This window comes from Lindgomyces ingoldianus, assembly GCF_010093535.1.
Source record: "Lindgomyces ingoldianus strain ATCC 200398 unplaced genomic scaffold BDR25scaffold_31, whole genome shotgun sequence".
Classification (NCBI taxonomy): Eukaryota; Fungi; Ascomycota; class Dothideomycetes; order Pleosporales; family Lindgomycetaceae; genus Lindgomyces; species Lindgomyces ingoldianus.
In genome coordinates this window covers 518488-538876 of record NW_022985192.1, presented here as the reverse complement: position 1 = coordinate 538876, position 20389 = coordinate 518488, and the positions used below count along the sequence as shown (strand labels likewise).

At 49.9% G+C, this 20389-nt stretch overlaps 12 protein-coding genes and 1 non-coding gene across 13 annotated transcripts; 5 read left to right on the top strand and 8 right to left on the bottom strand.

Moving 5' to 3' along the window:
* Window positions 1-1018, bottom strand: BDR25DRAFT_345214 (ribosomal protein S12/S23). Its single transcript, XM_033694024.1, has 3 exons — window positions 960-1018; window positions 545-808; window positions 1-433 (listed from the first exon to the last, which is right to left on the bottom strand). The coding sequence occupies exons 2-3, from the start codon at window positions 801-803 to the stop codon at window positions 255-257; spliced, it is 438 nt and encodes a 145-aa protein (XP_033543886.1). The 5' UTR covers window positions 804-808; window positions 960-1018; the 3' UTR covers window positions 1-254.
* A 152-nt stretch (window positions 1019-1170) lies between these two features.
* BDR25DRAFT_345213 (uncharacterized protein) lies at window positions 1171-2418 on the top strand. Its single transcript, XM_033694023.1, has one exon. The coding sequence runs from the start codon at window positions 1192-1194 to the stop codon at window positions 2032-2034; it is 843 nt and encodes a 280-aa protein (XP_033543885.1). The 5' UTR covers window positions 1171-1191; the 3' UTR covers window positions 2035-2418.
* Window positions 2191-3076, bottom strand: BDR25DRAFT_359089 (uncharacterized protein; the record flags this gene model as incomplete). Its single annotated transcript, XM_033696043.1, has 6 exons — window positions 2191-2273; window positions 2325-2398; window positions 2453-2507; window positions 2569-2603; window positions 2690-2899; window positions 2958-3076. The coding sequence occupies 6 exons, from the start codon at window positions 3074-3076 to the stop codon at window positions 2191-2193; spliced, it is 576 nt and encodes a 191-aa protein (XP_033543884.1).
* BDR25DRAFT_72661 (MFS general substrate transporter) lies at window positions 2913-4888 on the bottom strand. Its single transcript, XM_033698960.1, has 4 exons — window positions 4761-4888; window positions 4237-4695; window positions 4005-4178; window positions 2913-3943 (listed from the first exon to the last, which is right to left on the bottom strand). Exons 1-4 carry the CDS (start codon window positions 4777-4779, stop codon window positions 3111-3113), a joined length of 1485 nt encoding a protein of 494 aa, XP_033543883.1. The 5' UTR covers window positions 4780-4888; the 3' UTR covers window positions 2913-3110.
* A 765-nt stretch (window positions 4889-5653) lies between these two features.
* On the top strand, window positions 5654-7349 carry BDR25DRAFT_305840 (uncharacterized protein). The gene has a single exon (XM_033690497.1). The coding sequence runs from the start codon at window positions 5794-5796 to the stop codon at window positions 7087-7089; it is 1296 nt and encodes a 431-aa protein (XP_033543882.1). The 5' UTR covers window positions 5654-5793; the 3' UTR covers window positions 7090-7349.
* A 623-nt stretch (window positions 7350-7972) lies between these two features.
* On the top strand, window positions 7973-9766 carry BDR25DRAFT_292798 (cytochrome c peroxidase-like protein). Its single transcript, XM_033688681.1, has 3 exons — window positions 7973-8602; window positions 8661-8782; window positions 8847-9766. The coding sequence occupies exons 1-3, from the start codon at window positions 8196-8198 to the stop codon at window positions 9434-9436; spliced, it is 1119 nt and encodes a 372-aa protein (XP_033543881.1). The 5' UTR covers window positions 7973-8195; the 3' UTR covers window positions 9437-9766.
* Window positions 9767-9850: 84 nt separating this feature from the next.
* On the bottom strand, window positions 9851-11113 carry BDR25DRAFT_376655 (uncharacterized protein; the record flags this gene model as incomplete). The annotated part of the gene is made up of 2 exons (XM_033697456.1): window positions 9851-10755; window positions 10807-11113. 2 exons carry the CDS (start codon window positions 11111-11113, stop codon window positions 9989-9991), a joined length of 1074 nt encoding a protein of 357 aa, XP_033543880.1. The 3' UTR covers window positions 9851-9988.
* A 291-nt stretch (window positions 11114-11404) lies between these two features.
* Window positions 11405-12288, bottom strand: BDR25DRAFT_336192 (monothiol glutaredoxin-5, mitochondrial precursor). The gene is made up of 3 exons (XM_033693077.1): window positions 12194-12288; window positions 11854-12133; window positions 11405-11747 (listed from the first exon to the last, which is right to left on the bottom strand). The coding sequence occupies exons 1-3, from the start codon at window positions 12218-12220 to the stop codon at window positions 11569-11571; spliced, it is 486 nt and encodes a 161-aa protein (XP_033543879.1). The 5' UTR covers window positions 12221-12288; the 3' UTR covers window positions 11405-11568.
* Window positions 12289-13311: 1023 nt separating this feature from the next.
* On the bottom strand, window positions 13312-14509 carry BDR25DRAFT_305837 (DUF1761-domain-containing protein). The gene is made up of 3 exons (XM_033690496.1): window positions 14180-14509; window positions 13712-14016; window positions 13312-13647 (listed from the first exon to the last, which is right to left on the bottom strand). Exons 1-3 carry the CDS (start codon window positions 14193-14195, stop codon window positions 13513-13515), a joined length of 456 nt encoding a protein of 151 aa, XP_033543878.1. The 5' UTR covers window positions 14196-14509; the 3' UTR covers window positions 13312-13512.
* Window positions 14510-14689: 180 nt separating this feature from the next.
* On the top strand, window positions 14690-15414 carry BDR25DRAFT_267824 (uncharacterized protein). Its single transcript, XM_033687075.1, has 3 exons — window positions 14690-15005; window positions 15057-15167; window positions 15244-15414. The coding sequence occupies exons 1-3, from the start codon at window positions 14808-14810 to the stop codon at window positions 15400-15402; spliced, it is 468 nt and encodes a 155-aa protein (XP_033543877.1). The 5' UTR covers window positions 14690-14807; the 3' UTR covers window positions 15403-15414.
* A 1080-nt stretch (window positions 15415-16494) lies between these two features.
* On the top strand, window positions 16495-16578 carry BDR25DRAFT_t38. The gene has a single exon. It is a non-coding gene; the product is annotated as a tRNA-Asn (tRNA).
* A 1619-nt stretch (window positions 16579-18197) lies between these two features.
* On the bottom strand, window positions 18198-19437 carry BDR25DRAFT_305836 (AhpC-TSA-domain-containing protein). Its single transcript, XM_033690495.1, has 2 exons — window positions 18831-19437; window positions 18198-18775 (listed from the first exon to the last, which is right to left on the bottom strand). Exons 1-2 carry the CDS (start codon window positions 19171-19173, stop codon window positions 18357-18359), a joined length of 762 nt encoding a protein of 253 aa, XP_033543876.1. The 5' UTR covers window positions 19174-19437; the 3' UTR covers window positions 18198-18356.
* BDR25DRAFT_359082 (uncharacterized protein) lies at window positions 19222-20099 on the bottom strand (the record flags this gene model as incomplete). Its single annotated transcript, XM_033696042.1, has 6 exons — window positions 19222-19247; window positions 19282-19371; window positions 19408-19700; window positions 19771-19889; window positions 19954-20037; window positions 20070-20099. The coding sequence occupies 6 exons, from the start codon at window positions 20097-20099 to the stop codon at window positions 19222-19224; spliced, it is 642 nt and encodes a 213-aa protein (XP_033543875.1).
* Between the last annotated feature and the right edge of the window lie 290 nt (window positions 20100-20389).

The following is a 20389-nucleotide window of genomic DNA, read 5'->3' as shown; positions in this document are numbered from 1 at the left end:
GAGAAACAAACAAGGACCAATATCCCTAACACTATGACGGAATTTGTGCTCGCACAGGTCAGGTTTTCTATCTAACCTCCATCAAGCTGATCATGAGATATTCATGCCTCTCGAAATACAGAAATGTCCCCAGTGAAGACTCCGTATGCCATCCCATGTGTCAGCCGACCATCCCCAGCCCATTCCATCGTCCTCAATGCACGATGCTTCGCTTCGCACCCACGCACGTACGCTGAATATTTTTCGCTAGAAGCTTATGACCTAGGCTTTTCCTTCTTCTCCTTCCACAACGCAGAGAGACCGACACCAGAAACCTTGACAACCTTGAAACGCACACCGGGAATATCACCCTTGGCTTTGCCTTTACGACCGAATCCGGCGAGGAGCACTTCGTCGTTCTCGTCTACGAAGTTGAGACAACCGTCGTTGGGGACTGCAACACAATTAGAATTAGCACAGACTCGCTCCAACCAGCCTCCCGTTGCCAAGTCTGCAGCCTGCCATCCATCTTCCAGTGCCATTTTCGAGGGGCATTGTGACATACCGAAAGCAGTGACCTTCTTTCCGTTCTTGATCAACTGAACCCTGACACACTTCCGGATAGCAGAGTTGGGCTGCTTAGCCTCAACGCCAACCTTCTCGAGAACGATGCCCTTAGCGTGCGAAGAGCCACCAAAGGGAGACGACTTGTAGGCGGTTCCGAGCAGACGCTTCTTGTAGTGCAGATCGGCCCAGCGGCCTTCGCGGCGATGGTTACGTAGCTTGCGGGCAGCGTTGAGACCTCTCGGCTTTCCTTTACCCATGATTGCTGTTAGGCGGAAGTTGTTAGTGATGTGAATCAATGAATGAGGTGCGTGGTTTTGGGGGGTTGGGTTTGGTGGAAACCTCAGCTCGATGAGAATAGCAAATGGCTGAGAATCGAGGGAGGGGAAGGAGGGAAGGATATGAAGGCGCCGTACCGACTTATTGGGGGATCGCTGGGTAATTGGGGTGGGTTGGGTTCGAAGGTTCGATGAAGCTGCTTGATCCTGAGAATTCGAAAGTGCGCTGAAGCGAGGCGCTAGTGGCGAATTTGGTCGAATCTTATCTAATCGCATCTTATCTTATCGGATGCCCTCTACATCAACAACCCAACCTTTGATTGAACCATTTCAAGTACTATGAAGGATATATCACCACCTTGAGCTCAGAATGTCGGCAAACAGCATAACAAAAACAACCTCCAACCGCCTTCCCGCGCCTGCCCTCTTTGTCGGCCCCCCATCCCGCAATGCTTCCAACACATCCCTCATCCCATCCACAGAAGGGAAACCGACACGCACCCCTCTAACCCGCCAACGCTCCCTCCTTGGCCCTGATTCCAAGCGCCCCTTACCACCCAGTCATACCGACACCGATAATCTCAGCCCCATATCATCCAACCCCTCAGCTCCCTTCATCCGTCGCCAAAACCAGCAAAACCAAGCCGCCGATGCTGAAGCCTCGTCGCGCGCAGAAGCCATATGGGCTGAAATGCAAAACACGCTTGAAGAAGTGGAATTGAGTGCAATTAAAGGGCCTGGGATGACTGTGTTTGGATCTGAGCATTCCCGCGCATTAGACGAGCTGCGAAGAGCACAGATCGAACTTGCCAAAGCGTGGGCAAGAAGCGAAGCCGAAGAGGAAGGGCAAGGTGTGGAGGAGCGGAAATTGGCAAAAGGGACTGATGCCGCAGATATGCTTGCCACGGACCGTGCTCAGAAGCTTGGTGGGTCTCAGGGCGGTCCCGGGAGCGTGGGAAGTGGGATTGGGGGCACGTTTGAGAGAAGTAGACTGGAAGAAGAGACGGAGAAGGATATCGAGCTGTCGAGGAAGAGGAGAGAGGCTAATGACCGGTATTTTGAAAAGGTCAATAAGGGTGTCTTGGACGTGGTTATGAAGCTCGAGGAGGTAGCTGGGGCGATGAAGGATGTGGAGGTGGAGAGTAAAGAGATTTGGGGGGATGGGGAGAGCGTCGATACGGCGAGTTTAACTACAGTCCCAAGCGTGACTTGAGAACATTGGCAGAGTGCCCATATTCGTTGCCAGAAAGATGTACAGGGCTCAACGAGCTGAACACCTAACGCACGTCTTTCAAAAGAATGGCAGCGTAACGAGCTTATCTTCCAAGCTCACCAGCGATATCTAGACCTGATGGAGGATATCACCGGCTTATTCGATACTCACAATGCGATCATGAAGACCCCCGAAGCGACACGATAGGTCTACTAGTGTTTTGGGGTTGGTCGCTCTTCCTCAACGGGCACAGCATGCGCTGCTCGGGGAAAACTTTAAGTGTACCCAACTTTCTCGTGTATACAGCATGTTATCACCCAGTGTGGAGCACAACTGGGATGGAGTCCATTCGCCGAGCCTCTTGCTAGAAGAAAGGAGAACATCAACAGGACGCTAATTTCTGCTTTAAATTACCCACCATGTTCCACAGTGGTCGGCAAGACGCAGTGGAGCATTCGCAGGACCGAGAAAGTCTATTTAGGTTTGCGTCAGATATCGGTGTTACGTGGAGCGGCATATCTCAAAAATGGTCACAATCAAATCTGCTAAAGAGAGCGTCATATCTACGACTCGAGCCAACCCCCACGCCTGCTTATGATGCGAAAGGAAACGCGTGTACTCCGCAAGATCTACAAATAAACATAAGGCCTACTACAATGCCTCCATGCGGAGATCCCTGAGAACCCAGGACATGGGTGTGCCACTTTCCTGGAGGAAGAAATTTGGGAAAGTAAAATGGAATTTATGAAGGAAAGAATGTAGTAATTTCTGGAATCTTTCCCCGCAATGAAGCGAAAGGGAAGTTGTTGGCTGGGCTGGTTGTGCAGAAGTAATTGGGGGAGCACCCAGTGCACAGGGAAGGTGCCTTGGTCCTTTCCACCGTTGCTAAGACTACTAGTAGAAGATCCCCCTGTCAAGAGGACCTCATACACTCGCGGAGACTGTAAACGTACACTCTTCGGCTTTGAGCTGGGGCAAACTTTCGTTCTCTATCGAACCTTCTTGTCGTGCTCGTCCTTAGCTCGAACCCCCAGGAGTTCATTCAAACCCTTAGATTCATACCCACGCCTTCCACATTAAAGCAGGTAGCGGTAATCCGGACTCATGTCCCCAAGCTCCGTCTTCTCATAATCGGTCAGGCTCAGGTCGGTCGCATTCCGATCTCTACTCCTATTCTGCCACATGCACATGATGAAGTAGATGAGGCAGCTGAGAGCACTCAAGCTCACAAACGCAATGCAGATCGAGTACCCCGGGATATACCGCGGCGCGTCCTTAGCCAGGAAGGCATACACTGCGATGATGCCGCCGATATTTCCGAAACCAACTTGCCAGGCTGTCCCAACGGCGCGCCGATGGTGACCCCCAAGGTTCATGTTGAACCAGCACACTATGACTGGCATAGCGGTGTATGCGCCCATGGCTACGAGGAACAGTGCACCATACTGCACAGATCGGTGGTTGTGGACGGCTATCAAGATCGCGAATCCAGATATGCAAACACAGATCGGTAAGATGGCGAAGACAAAGCGGTGTTTAAAGCGGTCGCTAAACCAGGCGATTGTCATGGCAAACCCAAATGCGGCTGCCCACGGCGGCACGCTATGAAGCTGGGTCTGGATAGGACTGTATCCATAGCTTTGTATAATACCTGGTGAGAAGTATGCATATCCGTATGCAGGCACAATAAGACCGAAGTACATGAACCCGCCGACAATAATTTTTGGGTCCTTAAATACTCGCCCCACGTCTCGTAGCGTAATGGGTCGCTCAAGTGCCGACTTCCCTTGATCTTGCTGCAGTCGGGCCCGAATAAAGGCTCTCTCGTCTTCTCTTAGCCATTTAGCCTGCTCAGGAAAGTTCGGTAGGAGGAAGTAAAAGAATATCGAGACGACACAGGTTAGAGTTCCTACTAAGATTAGCTCCTTCAAAGCGTTTATCATTGGTCACATTAGTTTAAAGGAACTCACCTTCGAGGATGAAAATCCAACGCCAACCACGATAGCCACGCATGCCGTCCATCTTTCCAATAGCGCTTGCAAGGAGGCCACCAAAGGCACCTGCGAGCGTAGTACTTGAGAAAAAGAAGGTGTATCGGCGCTGGGCCTCGTAACGACGATACCACATTCCGATCAAATAGAAAGCTGCGGTACCGTCAGTACCTGGCCATTAAATACCATTTCAGCCAATGGGTGAATGTACCTCCTGGGAACATGCCCGTCTCAGCAAGCCCAAGGAAAAATCGTGTGGTAAGGAGACCTGAGTAGCTCTGAACCAAGCCTTGGCATGTTGTGATGAGACCGAACGCAAACATGCAGCTGGATAGCCATATTCTTGGTTTGAATTTCTTTAGGAGGATATTAGACGGGATTTCGAATAGAATATATGGGACGAAGAAGATCACAAGGGCCGCGTTGTACTTGTTTCCCGCTTGAATGTGAAGTTCTTTCGACAACCCAAAGACGTTGGCGTTCGCGATGTTGACTCTATCTAAGAATGCTAAGAGGTACATGACACACAGGAACGGGAGAACGTGGAGGTCAATCCGGTACACTAGTCGCCGCTCTGTGGTATGGGGAGGGCACTCCACGCAGAGATCATCATTGTAGTTGCCATCGTATTGCGGAGGAGCAGGGTCGTCACTCTGGAGATCTTCCAAATCTATGGAGATTTAGCAAGTGGATTCTCGGAAAAAATAAATATGAAAATAAATTTTCTTCACTTACTCTCTTTCTTAGGAAGCATCTCCTTGAAACCACGTTGTTGAGAGATGTTCGTCGTCAACGAGCAAGGGCAAGTTCAAGTCGGAAGATGTCAACACCAAAACGAAGTCAAAGTGCGAGATTGCCAAACGGAAAAGGAAGCCCCGGTCCCAATTTGCACCAAGGTGTAGATCAAGAAGGATTTAATAATCATTGGAGCTCGGGTTTACGAGTGCGGAAACGCACCGAGGTCAGGTCCCCTCAATCCCCATCCCCGCATTTCAGCTCAGCATTTGCCAATTGGGGAAGGTTACTATTGCTTGCAGAGGAATGGTGGGCAATCTTTGCCGCTAGCGCCCATCTGAAAAAGCACGCGGTATGAGAAATCTAACTCCCACATCGCGAGAAGCGGAGCCGGAGTTGAAAAGGCATCCGGTATGTATAAAGGACGCTTCCTCATCCCTGAAGCAATATTCAATACTTACCGCGGATTCTCAGCTGCATCTGAATCTGCCGGAGGGCGGAAATGCGATCTCCCCCACTGATTGATGGCATTCTTCCAGGGGTATTCTCGTCAAGGAGAATGATCGACAGAGGCCCCGGTTGTGGCGCATGCATTAAGTAATCACCCTCAGAGAGTGGCAAGCGGAACATGAGAGGCATGTACAGAAATAGGCATTGATTGTGCTATCCGCCCAAACTATGCTGCTCAATGTATTCACCCGCTTATACCACTTTAAGCACAGGCTGATGGCTAGATGAGATGCTCCTGCCGGCAATCCATCGGTTCCAGATTCTCAAATCTCCGCTTAGTCAAACGATCTCCTTTTCCCAACCAATCCAAGGTCATCGGAGCGCCACACGTCCGATGAGGCTTCTCTTCCACAGCGCAACCTCAAAACTCTACCTGAACCTCTCTTCGTTCACGCTGCTCACACTTCACCATCACAGCCTTCGCGCTTTGAAAGGATTTCTTATCCCGTCGCTACTTTCTCCTCAGTCCTTCATCCTCTTCTCTGGCTCTTTTGTCACTCAGCGGCTGGCCTGCTGACCAGCCATGGTGAATTCCAAAAATGTCGCCTTCAAAGTCGACAAACAAGCTCCGGTCCGAGGACCACCACCTCAGCCTTTCGGGACTGTCATCAACTGCCGGAAGCCAGGTGGCAAGCGAGCGATGAGCCAGATTGAAGAAGTGAGGTCGCAGCAAGTGCCATTGACCAAAATCTCCGGAGCCTTTCAAAGGGAACAGAAGCGGAAACGGAGTGTAGACGATGGGAAGGGCGAGGATGGGGCAGTTCAGTCCAAGAAGTCAACCACATCCCGCGACAGCTCACCAACTCTCATGGCTATCCCGGCACTCCGTGGGGCAAACGACCGCATTTTCCCCACCATCAGACCCCAGCCGAAGCCCACGAAGCTTCGAAGAGGAAGAGCTTTGCAAAAGGAGATCGATTTGGATTCCTGGTTCACTATTTTGAGGTTCTCTGACCCTGCCCAATTACTGGAAATGCGGGATAAGATCGCTTCGTGCTATCGTTTTCTCAGAGATAACCCCACGCTATGGAAACACAGCAGGAGGTATTATTACGGCGCTGGCCTCCCAGACCCCCCGAGTGAGCTCACAGAGTTCCAATACGCTCATTTACGACATGGTCACGGATGCATGAGTTGTGGGACGCAAGGCACGCGAAAGACGTATTGGGCATTTCTTCGGCGCTGGTGCAAGACTTGCTTACAGTCCAAGATGATTAAAGAAAGTGAGGCACTAGCCATGTTCAAAGATGCTAACGGGGAAGATATCTCCTTCGTCCAGAAGTGTCTCCCTTCTGGAATTTTCGACTCATGGGGAAATTTTGTTGGCGTTGGTCCTGCACATGCGCACTCTCTAAAAACTGTCTACCTACTGTCGGATGTTCAGATGCTTGTTGCAGATTTTGTCAAAGAAAGCCGGGACAATCGTGTATCCTGGCACGCCGAGATGAGGACCTGGATCAACAACAAAGTCAAAGTGGTCGAAGAAAGGCGTGAATTTGCTCAAAAAATGGAGCATTGGGAAGACGCTACTCGCACTTCCAAATCGTGCGATTATCAAGGGAAGAAGGAGGCCCGCAAGACATTTTTCGTCGAGAAAGCTGCCCAGCTCACTCCACCTATTAGCTTGAGGGAGATGGAGTTATGTCCATCGTACCGACGGGCGGTCGCTATTCCGAAGGAACCCAATATGACCTCCTGGCTTCAGTTAAAGCCGAAGCTGGAGAAGGAGGCAGCAGAGTTGACAGCAAACGGCGGACGATTCAACGATTCGATGCGATCAACGCCGAGCGATATGACGACGAGCACCGACATGTTCTGAAGTTATTTATATTGCAACATATATTCCACGGCACACAAGCGGCGATATTTTAGAATAAGGGGCGTGTTTCTGCCAGCCAGATTCTTAGTACCATCCACCCTTGCACGTACAACATTTCGTAATGTTTCTCTTCATCTGTCAGCATCATCGGTCTGGGTCATGGCATGGTCATGGCATGATATGAACGGCGTCCGGAGCATAGGTTGGCATGGGCTTGCTTTCGGAGATACTACATAGAGCTAGATGAATTCTAATGTGCACCAACGACATTGTGGATACTCTTGCGCACTTAAACGCTCTCTTCACTCTAAAACCAGGCTGCTTAGTCTGCCGAGCAGCTGATTGGTAGATATTGATGTCGTCGGTGTCAATGCTCTCGAGCCAGCTTGCCCCCGGTGTGTTCGTTGAGCATGCAGACAAACGTGACTTACTCTCAGTGTACCGTACCCGTGAGCATACCCAGGGCTCACCCTCAAGAGTTCAAGGAGCTTCACCAACCCCCCTTTCCCCCTCCTTTGCATCTATGTGACTGTCGATCTGTCTGACACGGCCGACGAATCAAGGGTTGTCGGAGCAAGGGGCCGGGACGTAGGAGGGGAAGATGAGGCTCTGCGGACTGGACCCTGAAAAGCTATTTACAAGCTCCTTCGCCTCCGTAAATTGAAGTGTAGTATTCTCGGTTCTCTTTGCGAATTGTGGCACCGTCACGCAAATCGGCGAAGTGACCCTGGGAAAGTCATGTTGTCGGATTAGCTGAGCAGCAGCGTTCTCGATGAAAGATGATGGTGTACGAGGGCCCTGATTGGGCAGGGCACGGGCTCCACTTTGGTTATCTTCCGGCTGCTGTGGGCTTTTGAAGAAGACGATAGAAACGGGGGTCGGACGTTGCCGCGGGTAACTAGCCAACACGTCGACGCTTTAAAGCTCTCTACCACCTTCACTTTCGCACTCCTGTCCGCCATTAATCTATTCCCCGCTCCCTCCATCTACAATTGCTTGCAGCCCGACTGCAATTGGAGCTGTCGATCAAGCTTATCGTCTGAAGGAAACAATATCACACCATCTGCACCGGAGATCCACGACACCTATTCGAATAGCTGTCTACCATGGCCTCCGCCTCCCGAAGCTTCACGCGTGCCCTGCGCACCTCGACCCCTACTTTCCGCACCGCTTCGACGCGCTCTGCACGCTTTGCCGTCCCACAGCAGGCCTTCCGTCAACAGTTCCGCCGCGGATATGCGTCGGGCAAGGAGGGTGGCGATGAACACAACCCTAATACTATGCTGTGGGGCGCCGGCGCCCTCGTAATTGCTGCCGGTGGTTACGCAGCCTACAAATACAAGCCAGAGCTGTTTGGGCAAGAGGCGAAGGCCAAGGGCCCTTTCATCCCCAAGTTTGAAGACTACCAAAAGGTGTACGATGCGGTGGCCAAGCAGCTGGAGGAGAAGGACGAGTACGACGACGGGAGCTACGGACCCGTGCTGTTGCGATTGGCGTGGCACGCGTCGGGAACGTGAGTATACACAGGACATGGATATGACGGAAGCCGTATGAGTGCTAATGCGATATAGATACGACAAGGCGACTGGGACTGGTGGCTCAAATGGTGCTACCATGAGATTCGCACCTGAAGGCGATCACGGCGCAAATGCTGGCCTTAAAGCGGCACGAGACTTCCTCGAACCTATTAAGGGTATGATTTTCTACCTCGTGCCCTTTCTCGACTTTCTCGATGCATAGGCTAATGCTGTTGCCAGAGAAATTCCCCTGGATATCCTACTCCGACCTCTGGGTCCTCGCTGGAGTCTGCGCCATCCAAGAAATGCAGGGCCCCAAGATCCCCTACCGTCCTGGCCGCTCCGACCGCGATGTTTCCTTCTGCACACCCGACGGCCGTCTTCCTGACGCTTCAAAGGAGCAGAAGCACATCCGCGCCATCTTCGGCCGCATGGGCTTCAGCGACCGCGAAATCGTAGCTCTGTCTGGCGCTCACGCTCTCGGCCGCTGCCACACCGATCGCTCTGGCTACGACGGTCCGTGGACCTTCTCCCCGACCACCCTGACCAACGATTACTACAAGCTGCTGTTGGAGGAGAAGTGGGCGTGGAAGAAGTGGAACGGTCCGAGCCAATATGAGGATGTCAAGACTAAGAGCTTGATGATGTTGCCAACGGATATGGCGCTCATCAAGGACAAGGGATTCCGACCATACGTAGAGAAGTACGCCAAGGACAATGATGCTTTCTTCAAGGACTTCTCTGAAGCTGTCACGACGCTCTTCGAGCTCGGTGTGCCGTTCGCTTCATCGGCAGAGGACAGGTGGACATTCAAGAGCTCCTTCGACTAAACTGACACCTTCGATGGGGGAATAGACAGGGACAGACAACAAGACAGACACAAACACACACACACACACACACACATACCGGGGACGTGCATTTTGGGAGTCACTGTGCCTGATTTTCCAGGAATGATATCCTACTAGACCGACATAGACCATGTGGATTTTGGGGGGTTTTGCGCTTGCGACAGAATGACCTCAATGTGGAGGATGCGCATGGGCTCGGTCTTTTCTTCACAATGCTCTTTACATGTTCTTTTTCTCTTGATTGTAGCACTGCATCTCCCATCATCCTTGGGTGTTATTCTACGACAAGTTCACACAACATTCCGGTATGTCTAAGTTCGCTCATGTGCAGATGTGAACCCATCAATGGTGCTGAAGAAAGTCGCTGTAACATTTTCTTTTGATTCCTCCGAGGAGATGCACACCCTGAGATACTCACGTGTGAAATGCCAAAATAAATGTGCTCTGCTGTGCATCTCCGGCAGCAGCCCATATTTGCAACAAATTGCGTCAGGCGCCGAGGATCGGGTAGTCGGGAAATCGCATTGCTGCTCACTCCTGCCCCAACGCCGTTGCGATTTGCCGGTGTTTTCGAGTCCAGAACTCCTGCTGGTCTTTCTCCAGTTTCTTGAGCTCTGCGATGTTAGTAGAACCCAGATCATCAACTTTTTCTTCTAGCTCTTTCATTCCTTCTTTGGGTATGTTCGGGAGAGGCAAGACTGAATGCGGATACATCGACGTTTTAGTAAGGAACTTTGGGATCGGCTCCTTGAAGGAGACTTTCTTCTTGGGTCTGACCACCTTGGAGCTTTCGCCCACAACTTGCATTTCTTCATCCCCTCCCGCAGGTACGGAGAAGCGTTCTTTCTGGGGTTCCGGCGAAGTTCGAGGGATGAGTAGCTCACGCATGAGATTCTCACCCAGGACCTGAGCTCCGAGTTTCCAAATCTCTCCAAGAATTGCCTCCCACTCTGCCTGCAGCTGTATGATCTCAGCTTCTTGCTGTCGAAGTGTATTCATGAAGTCTGTCATCCTCTCCCTGAGCGAGTACTTTGTTAGCTCTGATTGGCCGGTCTCTTTGTTCGTGGCATGGTATTGGAGACCAAAGTCACCCATAGGCACAGTCAACGGAGCAATGACTTGGCGAAGTCGATATGATAAAGACAACTTCAGCGGCGATCCACCAGCATCGCCCGGATCAGGACCAAAGGCTGAATGAACAGTTGAGTCATAGAGAGCTTGATGGAGAGACTCGTGTTTAGAAGTGATGCTGGTGGTGACGAACTCATATAGCTGGGTGCGGTAGGCGTTGGTAGTGCCTGTTCATTGCCTTGAGCCCCTAGAATGGACTTCGCAGGGTTGCCAAATACCTCTAAATGCCACAGCAAGTGGGTGCCTATCGCCGTTCTTCATGGGCGCGAGTTTCCATTTTCCAAGGCTGTTTGATGGTGAAGCCTCGTTCTTGCGTGCCTTCTTCACCCTAGAATTCTCGACAGTCACGAGAGCATCATTGGTAATAGTGGTGAGCGCTTTCGCAGCTTTAGCCGCTCCTCGAGGTTGTGGCTTGAAAATTGAAGCTGCAGAGACCGAGGGCTTGACCTTGGAGGGTGAAACGGCCTTTGACAAATGTATCGAGCGACTAGCGGTTAGAACTGGGATGGGACACTCGACCTGCATTCTCTCATGGACGCGAATGCGTCGTGTAGGGAAGACTGTGTTGGCAGAAGTCGCGAGGCCTGAAGTTTGAGACTGAGAGATGCATGAGACGAATGAGGAAGGAACGCAAAATAGGCTCCAAATATATTCCGGCTCCAGGATTATACAACATGGTCACATTGTTGAGACTTAAAGAGAGGGGTGAGAAGTCTTATCGAAGGATGGCATATGGGGAATGAATGAGTCTCAGATGAGTTTGAGCCTGACTACTTGTATGCATCACGTGAAATGGTTTCTAAAATCCGTCATAGAGTCCAGCTTACGGAACTTGGTACTTGAGGTATATGTACAGTCTTGATCTTACATTTCCTTGGCAATGCTTGCTCATCATTTGCAGTCAAAGTGGTTTTGTATAGTTATTAGGGACGTCCGTCGAAAATGCATTAAAGCCAATTCCAACAGGACACAACATTTTATCATTTTGGGGGCTCGGACCTCGGCGCCTCTTCTGCAGGCACGAGAACACCCTTGTCGTCGAGTAGCTTGGCTAGTGACCCGTCCTGATGCATGCTCATGAGGATGTCACAGCCGCCAATGAACTCCTTGTCGACGTACAGTTGCGGTATGGTAGGCCACTCGGAGTATTCTTTGATGCCTATGCGCTTAACAATTAGCCATTGATACACTCCTACCCTATTGAACGCTCATGTGACTCAAACCCAATCCATACCAATACTCTAGTACATAAGAGCAAGACATACCTTGTCTCAAATCATTATCCTCTAGCACATTGAATGCCGTAAATTTCTTTGGATCCACACCCTGCATGCCTAAGATCTGAATACTAGCTCTCGAAAATCCACATTGGGGTGTCTCTGGTGTTCCCTTCATGAACAGCACCACCGGCGATGTGGCGACAGCTTTATCGATCGCTGTGCGCGTTTCTTGGGATAGTAGCCGGATTTGAAGAGGTGTTAGGAAGCGTGGAGCTGTGCCTATAGTCGGGAGTGGGCGGATGGTTCGACTGGTGGCTCGGAAAGCCTGCAAATATTGTCAGACAAAGATTGAATGAGATGGTCGCTGAACATTCTTCACACATACCGATGAGAACGCCGTCCTCGAAAACATTTTGGGCAGTATCGAGATTGCTGGTGGTAAAGGAACCGAGGAAGCAATTGTGCGCAAACCTCCGCGAGTTCGCCGCAAAGATTCGGATGAGGTCAGGATGCCAAGCCAGCTGATATTTAGAGAAGCTCTGATACCACAAGCCTTCGAACATTCACTCCCCAGACCTTTTCATTTTCAACCCATTCTTTAACACCATTAAAAATCACAACAAGCTCCTCAGAACTTATCCCATCTATAGGATTTGTTCAGAGAACCATGAACATCTTTCTAGCCTCGCAAGGCTTCTGCCTTGACGTTATGAGCGTGGAAATGCTCCGGCAAAAGGTTTCCAAATGGCCATCCACACTGGACAACCAATATACGCACTAAACTACTGCCATCTTGATTTGGAAGAATAGGATCGCTATTTTTTCATGAACCTTGCAATCAAGTCACACGGACGGGAGAAGGCAGAAGCTACTTCAGACATCATAACTAAACGTATAAACGCTCACCGAAAGGATGGCTCAAGCCTGGGGAAGATGTCAACGTGGATTTTTGGTTTGGTCCCAAAATCTACGTCTTGTACTGTACTGCAAAGGATTACATGATGACAGACGAAATGCAGAGACGGCTTGACGAATGGCACTTGACTTAAGACGTCGACACCTTGATCTGCAAGATTCTCCTTGCCTAGGCCAAGGCCGTAGTGATCGACACGAAAGACGCTTGCCAGATATTGTAGAACCGCTTTGGAACATGCGTTGACTGTATTGAAACATAGACGCACAAATGTCCGGTTCAGCTGGTTGACTAATTCGCCAGCGTCTTAGAACACTGGACGAAGCAATTCTGCCAACCTTACCCGTAATTTCCCTAGAAATAGTGGCCTAATGGATCTGGCTATGAAATCTTCATGTACTATGCTACAAAATGCAACCTACATCGATATCTTGAGCATGTTGTCGCTATACGGCGAGCCCGAGAACACCCACAACGGGCGCGCAACTCTGCCAAGTCGTATGCATCATCATCAGAACTGGTTCTGAAAACTGTTCAGGAGTTCCATCACAACCGCAGAAGTGTCACGGACAGACTCCAAAAGAGGGGGCTGGTGAGAAAAGGAGCAGTACACATTGAAGTTCCCGTTGGTTAGGGTTGAGAGTTATTGTTACAAGTCGGAAAGCTGAAACCGCAATGGAAGGCCCAGCATCTCCCCATTTATTGATCATCGAGGATTCATACAATCAATTGAAGCTACCAAGATCGAAAATACCCCAAACTCCACCTCCCCTTATTCAGACGCAAGGTATTTAGTCGAAAGGGTTAGTGCGAGTTCCCCAGTACGTGAGGAACAAGCTAAGGCCAACAGTCTCGAAGACACGAGCAAGAGCTCCAACGGCAATGGTGTCAAGCGGGCGTTTTTCGGTGACCACCTGGGAGATGAGCTACGGGATTGTTAGTTGCTGGACGTGTCGAAACCGCGACAGAAGAAGAAGTACATGCACATACCGTAGGTGCAGAGCTTGCCATGAAGATCAACGCGCCCATGTATGCAGCGCCCTTGTAGGTCAAAGTTCCAGTGGCATTGATCAAGGCACCAACACCATATGATTGAATGGCAGAGCCGAGTAGAGAGCTACCCCATGTGGCAGCGGCAGTGGCGGCCTCTTTTGATTTAAAGAACTCCTCCTTGGAGTTGGCAGCTTGGGCGCGTTGGTAAGTATCACCAAATACAGGTCCGAGAACAGCGAGGGAGACAGCATGGTTGAATGCCGTGCCGAGAGCGATGGCCGAGGGCTTAACGGGAGGAAGGTCTACGAAACGATTGAGTCAGCAAAGAGATAAAGCACTAATTGTTGAAGCTACCCTTGGGGTGCGGGGCAATTTGCAGAGTTTTACAACTGGATCTGCAGCATCGACTTGAGGAAACCTCCAAAGCGCCATTATTTGCTACTGTGGAAGGTGATAGCAACTCACAGTGAAGAGTCGCCATTGGAATGGATTCGTTGTGTTGGAAGATGAAAGGAACCAGTTGTCTAGGGTTCAGAATCGTGGAGGAAATTCTGGTTTGTTGTAAGGTAGCTTTGGCGACACACAGAAGGGCTTTTGTACTGGTCGGGGCGAGATGTGAACGATGGCTTTCACCTGACCTTGTGACGTAACGGCTACGACGAGTATGCCAAGCTTCACCCAATCATGCGGTCATGACCAGGATTCTGGCCATCTAGCCACTGTGAGGTCTGGGAAGGGCAAAGCACACCCACTATTCCTTGGAAAGAGCGCACAAATTTGCCATGGTGGAATTACATCTCCCCGTACGTCAACATGGTACTGTCAGGCACGTCATTCTTCCACCTTGGCCCGAGCTTCCTGAACCGGAGCAGTGCCGGCTTAATTCATCGGCTATTTTCAGTTAGCGCGGTTTTAGGTATCACTACTTCGTGGACGCGTGTTCGAACTGCAATTCACCAATTCACTACAATTCTATACCAAGTGCGTTAGTGTCCATGGTTGAGATCCTCTGCGCTGCTGGCCTACATTCAATCTTACCTACCCCATTCAATTTGCTAGTCTCGGTTGTTCAACGTTTCTACGCTCACTGCCAATGCTACTTCCCAAACGCTTCGTGGAGATAGTCCTACTGCTTCTAGTTTTCCTGGCCGTGACCATATCTATTTCCAGACACCATCACCTTACCCTATTGTTTGACGCCTTTTACACTGAGCCCAAAGTAACACCATATGTGAACCATGTGGTTCTCTTCCAATTTAAGCAGAGCACGAGTATCACGGCAATCAAAGAAGTAAGAGTACATTGGCGACCAAACATCATCGTGATATACTTATGTATCTAGGTTACTTCGAAAATGCTTGCCTTGAAAAAGACCTGCATTCATCCAAGCACCCGCCAAGCATACATCAAATCGATATCTGGAGGAAAGGATATGTCGATTGAGAAGCAACAGGTATGTGCAAAATACACATACCTCAATGAGGTGTTAACCATCCTCGAAGTGTGTAAACTGATTGCTAAACATGAAGAATGGCATGACCCACGCGTTCGTGGTCCAATTCTTGACCCTGGAGGATAGAGACTATTATGTAAACGAAGATCCTGTGCACCGGGCGTTTAAGGATGCTGCATCCTCCGTTCTGGAGGAGGCCCAAGTTGTTGATTTCATAGACGGTGTGTTTGCCTGATTCTGTGGGAATTACGGGAGGCTCCTTGTCCTTGGCTTACGGCTAATCTGTGAAATGTCATCGGCAGGAGCTACCCATAAGGTCAACAGTAAAATTGTATATATCTCAGTCAAAAGGCCGTGAATTTTGATTGCTCCTCTGATGGCGCAATTTAGGCGTGAATATAATGCATCTTGTCCTCAGACGTAGTGCATAAAAAGGGCTATTACAAAGGGTTATAGATATAAATTTGCGTCTTCCTGACATTCTCCCTACTTCTAACAAGAGGGCTAGTAGATAAACTGTATCTCGTTCAAGTTGCACGTTATGTAATAACACGCTCTAAGGCCGTGAATGGTGAATTGTGAAAGCTTGTGCGTTCTCGTAGCGTCTACACAGGAATTTTCGCTTCGCCACGTGCACGAGTAGTGATTACGAACGCTCCCTGAGAAGAGAGTTTGGTTCAACCTCCTACACCGATAAGATCTTAGATTACCGTGTGATGGATGCAGTAACTTTGTGACAATAAGGCATCCCTATTCTTCAAATTGGTCAATTGCTCTTAAACCCACAGAGAAGCATAGAAGATACAAATGGGAGGCAATGCCAAGTGCAGATAGAGCACACCGAGAATATAAAGAAGCGGAAATCTTCTTCATAACAGCCTAAAGCACGATCGAATGGGATGGATACGTTTCTTTGCCATTGACCGGAGCTAGAGGTTGGGGGCATATGCTTTGCTCAGGCATGGGTCTTCAGCCAAGCTCCTTCTGGGGGCCACTTTGCGAGCTGGGTTCGATGCGAGAAGGGTTGCTAGGCAGCCTTCGTTGTCGAGATGATACAAGCTCCGCGAGTAAGGCCGAGTTCCGTACAAAGGAGTTGTGGAGGCCAACGAGAAAAAAAATATCGGCCTGAGTGCTGAATTCCGATGTGGACCCCACATTGGGCTTCGGCATCGGGAACACTAGTTTTTTATGGGCCAAAGCTTCCAGGAGTCACAGCATCCTCGCTTACAGCTTGTGGGGCTCTGTCTGGAAAGAAATTTTTCAAAATATATATTTTTGGCTATAGATACCAAATAATTCCAGCTTCACTCCATAATCAATTCACCAATCCTCCATGGCGCAATTGGCTAGCGCGTCTGACTGTTATTCGACTGACATCAGGAGGTTCGTGGTTCGAGCCCACGTGGGGGAGTGAAATCTTTCTTTTTGTTATTATTTTTGCATCTCGCTTCTCACCTCGCCCTACGTTACTTAAGCGCCAGCTAATTTTGCAGTCTGCGTGAGCAATTTTAGGGTTTATTTGTCATTCGCCCTAGTGCTCCTTAGAATCTCGCACCACAGCATTGTCTAGATTATGAATTTTGCCACGTGTTGATACCAGAATCTCGAGGATCATCGCCTTTCAACAGTGTTCGCCATCATTATTGATGGGACTTCATCGCAAGCCTGGCCTGCCTTCTTGGGACTTAATACATCCCTAGGTTGGTTATTACTTTCTAAGCAATCGAACAAATGGATGCCAATCCTGAAGGTCGTGGAGGATTCATATGTGAAAGCTAACACAAGTGCATTTCTCTACCATTTTATCAAAGCAGAGAAATTTCTGTCAAGCAAGAGAAAGCTCTCCACCGACCCTTTTTACTCATATTTTGAGTCTTTAGTCGCTCTTAGCCGCCGGTTTTCCTACTGTGAAGAAATCATCTTTGTTTGAGTCATGGAATGATTTATATATGAGAGAGACAAAAACCTGGAACCAAGGAAAAAACTTGCTAGATTGCAATGATGGTACTCTCCTCACTACAGGAGCCATTGCAGAGAGCTTAGTGGTGTTAGTACGCTCCCGAACAACATAAAGGCACCGAGCAGAAGATTTTATTTACTCAGGCCCATAAACAGTGACTTGTTCTGTTTCTGATTGAAGAGTTGAGTGGTTGGGTTAGTCTAGAAGTAGAGAGAGCGAAGGAGGTGGGAGAAGTGAACACTTGAATAATCGCACCTTGTCTCTCTACCCCATGATCTGAGCAATTCATGGACAGGATTATACCTCGCAGCCGTCCAACCATTCCGGGTCTACCCATCTCCCTCTCATCACTCACTCACACCACGACAATAGCGGAGGATGTGAGTTCACATCACTTGCTACTACTTCCGTAACTCGCTACGATTAAGCCTGTATCTCCACTCCTTTCCACCTTCCAAGCAGCCAGCCTTCCCATTGTGATCCCTATCAAAAAGTATAACCCGGCTTCCACATCTCACTCCCTACAAACTTTTCTCTAACTTAACCCTGTCAATCCACTTTGGAAGATAAAATGGGTAGTGGGCCCACTTTAACTTCGAAGCCACTGCGATGAGTTTCGATGATAGAAGATGGTTCGTGAAAGTACTCTGGTAAGCATGGAAAATGGCAAGACACAAATGAGAGAGGGTCGAGCGCTGGAGAGTACGTTTTAAGGTCAATGAGTGTTGTAGTGGTTTTTGCTTATTCTTTCGAGAATAGCCAAGCCAATTTAGCCATCCTACATGATCAGCCAAACATTAGCAATATAGGGGCGTGGTGAGGTTAGATCACATCACGTTGGAAAAGCTCAAACAAATGTCTCATTGTCAAGTCACGAGCTTTGCCCCTCCTCAAAGGTTTTGAAGTTTCTGTCGCACGGATAGTCAACAGAATTTACGTCTCAGGGCTGAGGAGAATGGTTCGATGCTCGGAGCCTAAGGGTCTTATCATCGAATGCTTATGTGAGGATATGTCATGCGAAGAGCACAGGAGAGGGACCTTGTATTGAAGACATCTTAGATTCGCAAAGACAGTCGAAAAGCGCTTATTGACACGACTCCAGCACTTTTTCACGAATCAGAGTACCTGACATTTAAATAAATGCGCTCCAACTCCGAAAACTAAACAGGAAGGGGAATCCTACACAAAAGATACCGAAATAAAGGCCGGAGTTTTACCTGAGGCTTCATTCAAGCCTCGTTGTCGACCTTGGCCGCAGTATCAGCGACCTCGCTAGCGGTCTGCGCCATCGCGACATCCTCCTTGTCTTTGGCTCCCTGCGCGGCCAATGCAGGGGCACCCTCGCTGCTGGCCACAATCTTTTTGACAACTGCGACAGTGCCATCAGGGCTACCTGCTTCGGCTACAAGCACCTTGCCAGCCTTGTCAATGACGAACACGCCGCGCGTGATTCCCTTCGGGGCTTTCTTCAAGCCAATTGCTGAGATGAGGGTCTGTGAGGGATCGCAGAGGAGAGGGTACGGGAGGTTCTGCTTAGTCTTGAATGTGGTGTTGGCCTTAGGGCTGTCGCTTGAGAGACCATAGATACTCAATCCAGTGGCCGTCAGAGGCTCGTAGGAGTCGCGGAAGAGGCATGCTTGCTTGGTGCCTAATAAAAGTCGTATAAGCACAATGTCCCCTACGTGCGCAAGTAGTTTACTTACAGCCGGGAGTGGAGGCTTTGGGGTAAGTGAATAGAACAACACCACCCTTGCTTTCCTCTACGAGCTTCGCGAGGGTGGTCTTGGTTACATCATTCGTCAAGATCTCGCCGCCGAAATCCACGAGATCAATGGTATCGCCGACCTTGGGCGGGCCGGAAGCTGGATTTGCAGCCTTCTCACCATTGATCTTGCCGGTCACAGCTTCTTTAATTTCTACAACTTTCTCAGTTACGGCAGCCTTCCCCTTGCTAACTTTAGTCTTCTCGGCCTTGGGGGCAGCCTTCTTTTTGGCCGGGCGCACCGGCGCGGGCGGGGGCGTCTTGCGCTTGCGGAGCTCGACCATAGTGAATTAAGTACTAAAGTGCCGTCGCGAAGCTGCAGAGAAGCGCAATCAGCGTCGCGAACAAGTTTCGACTGCTTTGCGACGGGGGAGGACGCAGGAACAGCTCACGCGGAGCTGGGGGGAGGGTTGGTTTGAGGTTGGACGGAGCTGCGTTGATGCACGAGCTGTTGGCGCTTACTGACCTTGTCTTGGTAATGCCTGCGGTGTCACGTCTGTGACAGCGTCTCGGAACACAATGGCTTGCTAGCAGTGAAGATGAAGGAGGGAGAGGGAGATGCGGAGGAGATATCAAGTCAGAGTCACGGCGGGCTTTCCAGGTTTTGGGTGGAGGTGAGGTCTCTCCAGCCTCCTCTTGGCGGGCTTCCCCCATTGCGATATTAGGCAGATTGGCTGCGTGCTCTGAGGGACGGCTTTGATTCAGCTGCTCCAGGCCACTTGCGCCAGGTCGGGGTGCTGATTGGCAGTTCCAGGATGCTGAGGAGATGGTTTGGACATGCATCGAACGCGTGAGGCGTTGTCCGCTTCGGCTCGAGTCCCGAGAGAGACAGGCTTCCCCTCGCTCCCGCTCGGCCAACCTCTGTTGATCGAGAATCTCACCGTCTTTCCACAACATCAATTACTCCATGCGAAACAGGTCCATATGAGCTATCGCGGGCGGCAGCTTCTCCTGTGCTTCTGCTATCCCCCTCAGCGCAAGCATTGCTGGCCTCATCCGCCTGGTTGGGTTACCCCGCCTCCAGTCGTTCATCCATCATGTGCTATCCTAGAGCTTTCAGCTACCGCAGTTGGGTCTTTGCTGTACTCGTATGTCCATTGCTTCTCCGGACACACTGTTTGATGAACGGGGTGCTTTTGCTTGAGAATCTATTACTTTGTTGCTTGCTTCTTTGTTAGACCCTATCCCAGGTACTGGCTGCATCAAACATGAGAATAAAGACTTAACCTGATTATTCGGGATTTCGACTAGAAAGAGATATTTGCTCAAGGGGTACGCAGCCATCTGTTTGATCATGGTAATAATGGTTGACGTTTGCGACCGGTCCGCGACCTCATTCACCTCCAATGCAATGTCTCCTGGTATTCCTCTCTTTACAGTGGGCATTGCCATGCTTCATAGAACATGCCTTTGCTGGTGTGTGGAGAACGGTCTTCTGACTGAATCAATACCTTACCAGCTGCGTGCAATTGGTATTTGATTTTCTATAACTACATGCTC

Bases quoted from the DNA above. Each gene is read 5' to 3' on its own strand.
- BDR25DRAFT_305840 (XM_033690497.1), top strand. From the start codon at position 5,794: ATGGTGAATTCCAAAAATGTCGCCTTCAAAGTCGACAAACAAGCTCCG.
- BDR25DRAFT_336192 (XM_033693077.1), bottom strand. From the start codon at position 12,220: ATGTTTTCGAGGACGGCGTTCTCATCG. The intron at 12,134-12,193 runs GTATGTGTGAAG...CAATATTTGCAG, and splicing joins CGAGGACGGCGTTCTCATCG to GCTTTCCGAGCCACCAGTCG. The intron at 11,748-11,853 runs GTATGTCTTGCT...TTAAGCGCATAG, and splicing joins GGATAATGATTTGAGACAAG to GCATCAAAGAATACTCCGAG.
- BDR25DRAFT_345213 (XM_033694023.1), top strand. From the start codon at position 1,192: ATGTCGGCAAACAGCATAACAAAAACAACCTCCAACCGCCTTCCCGCG.
- BDR25DRAFT_267824 (XM_033687075.1), top strand. From the start codon at position 14,808: ATGCTACTTCCCAAACGCTTCGTGGAGATAGTCCTACTGCTTCTAGTT. The intron at 15,006-15,056 runs GTAAGAGTACAT...TTATGTATCTAG, and splicing joins GTATCACGGCAATCAAAGAA to GTTACTTCGAAAATGCTTGC. The intron at 15,168-15,243 runs GTATGTGCAAAA...CTAAACATGAAG, and splicing joins TGTCGATTGAGAAGCAACAG to AATGGCATGACCCACGCGTT.
- BDR25DRAFT_292798 (XM_033688681.1), top strand. From the start codon at position 8,196: ATGGCCTCCGCCTCCCGAAGCTTCACGCGTGCCCTGCGCACCTCGACC. The intron at 8,603-8,660 runs GTGAGTATACAC...AATGCGATATAG, and splicing joins GCGTGGCACGCGTCGGGAAC to ATACGACAAGGCGACTGGGA. The intron at 8,783-8,846 runs GTATGATTTTCT...TGCTGTTGCCAG, and splicing joins CTTCCTCGAACCTATTAAGG to AGAAATTCCCCTGGATATCC.
- BDR25DRAFT_305837 (XM_033690496.1), bottom strand. The intron at 13,648-13,711 runs GTATGTGCATGT...ACAATCCCGTAG, and splicing joins TGGCAAGCTCTGCACCTACG to CTCATCTCCCAGGTGGTCAC.
- BDR25DRAFT_305836 (XM_033690495.1), bottom strand. From the start codon at position 19,173: ATGGTCGAGCTCCGCAAGCGCAAGACGCCCCCGCCCGCGCCGGTGCGC. The intron at 18,776-18,830 runs GTAAGTAAACTA...GACTTTTATTAG, and splicing joins CAAAGCCTCCACTCCCGGCT to GCACCAAGCAAGCATGCCTC.
- BDR25DRAFT_345214 (XM_033694024.1), bottom strand. From the start codon at position 803: ATGGGTAAAGGAAAGCCGAGAGGTCTCAACGCTGCCCGCAAGCTACGT. The intron at 434-544 runs GTATGTCACAAT...ATTGTGTTGCAG, and splicing joins AAAGAAGGTCACTGCTTTCG to TCCCCAACGACGGTTGTCTC.
- BDR25DRAFT_72661 (XM_033698960.1), bottom strand. The intron at 4,179-4,236 runs GTACATTCACCC...ACGGTACCGCAG, and splicing joins GACGGGCATGTTCCCAGGAG to CTTTCTATTTGATCGGAATG. The intron at 3,944-4,004 runs GTGAGTTCCTTT...TAATCTTAGTAG, and splicing joins TTGGATTTTCATCCTCGAAG to GAACTCTAACCTGTGTCGTC.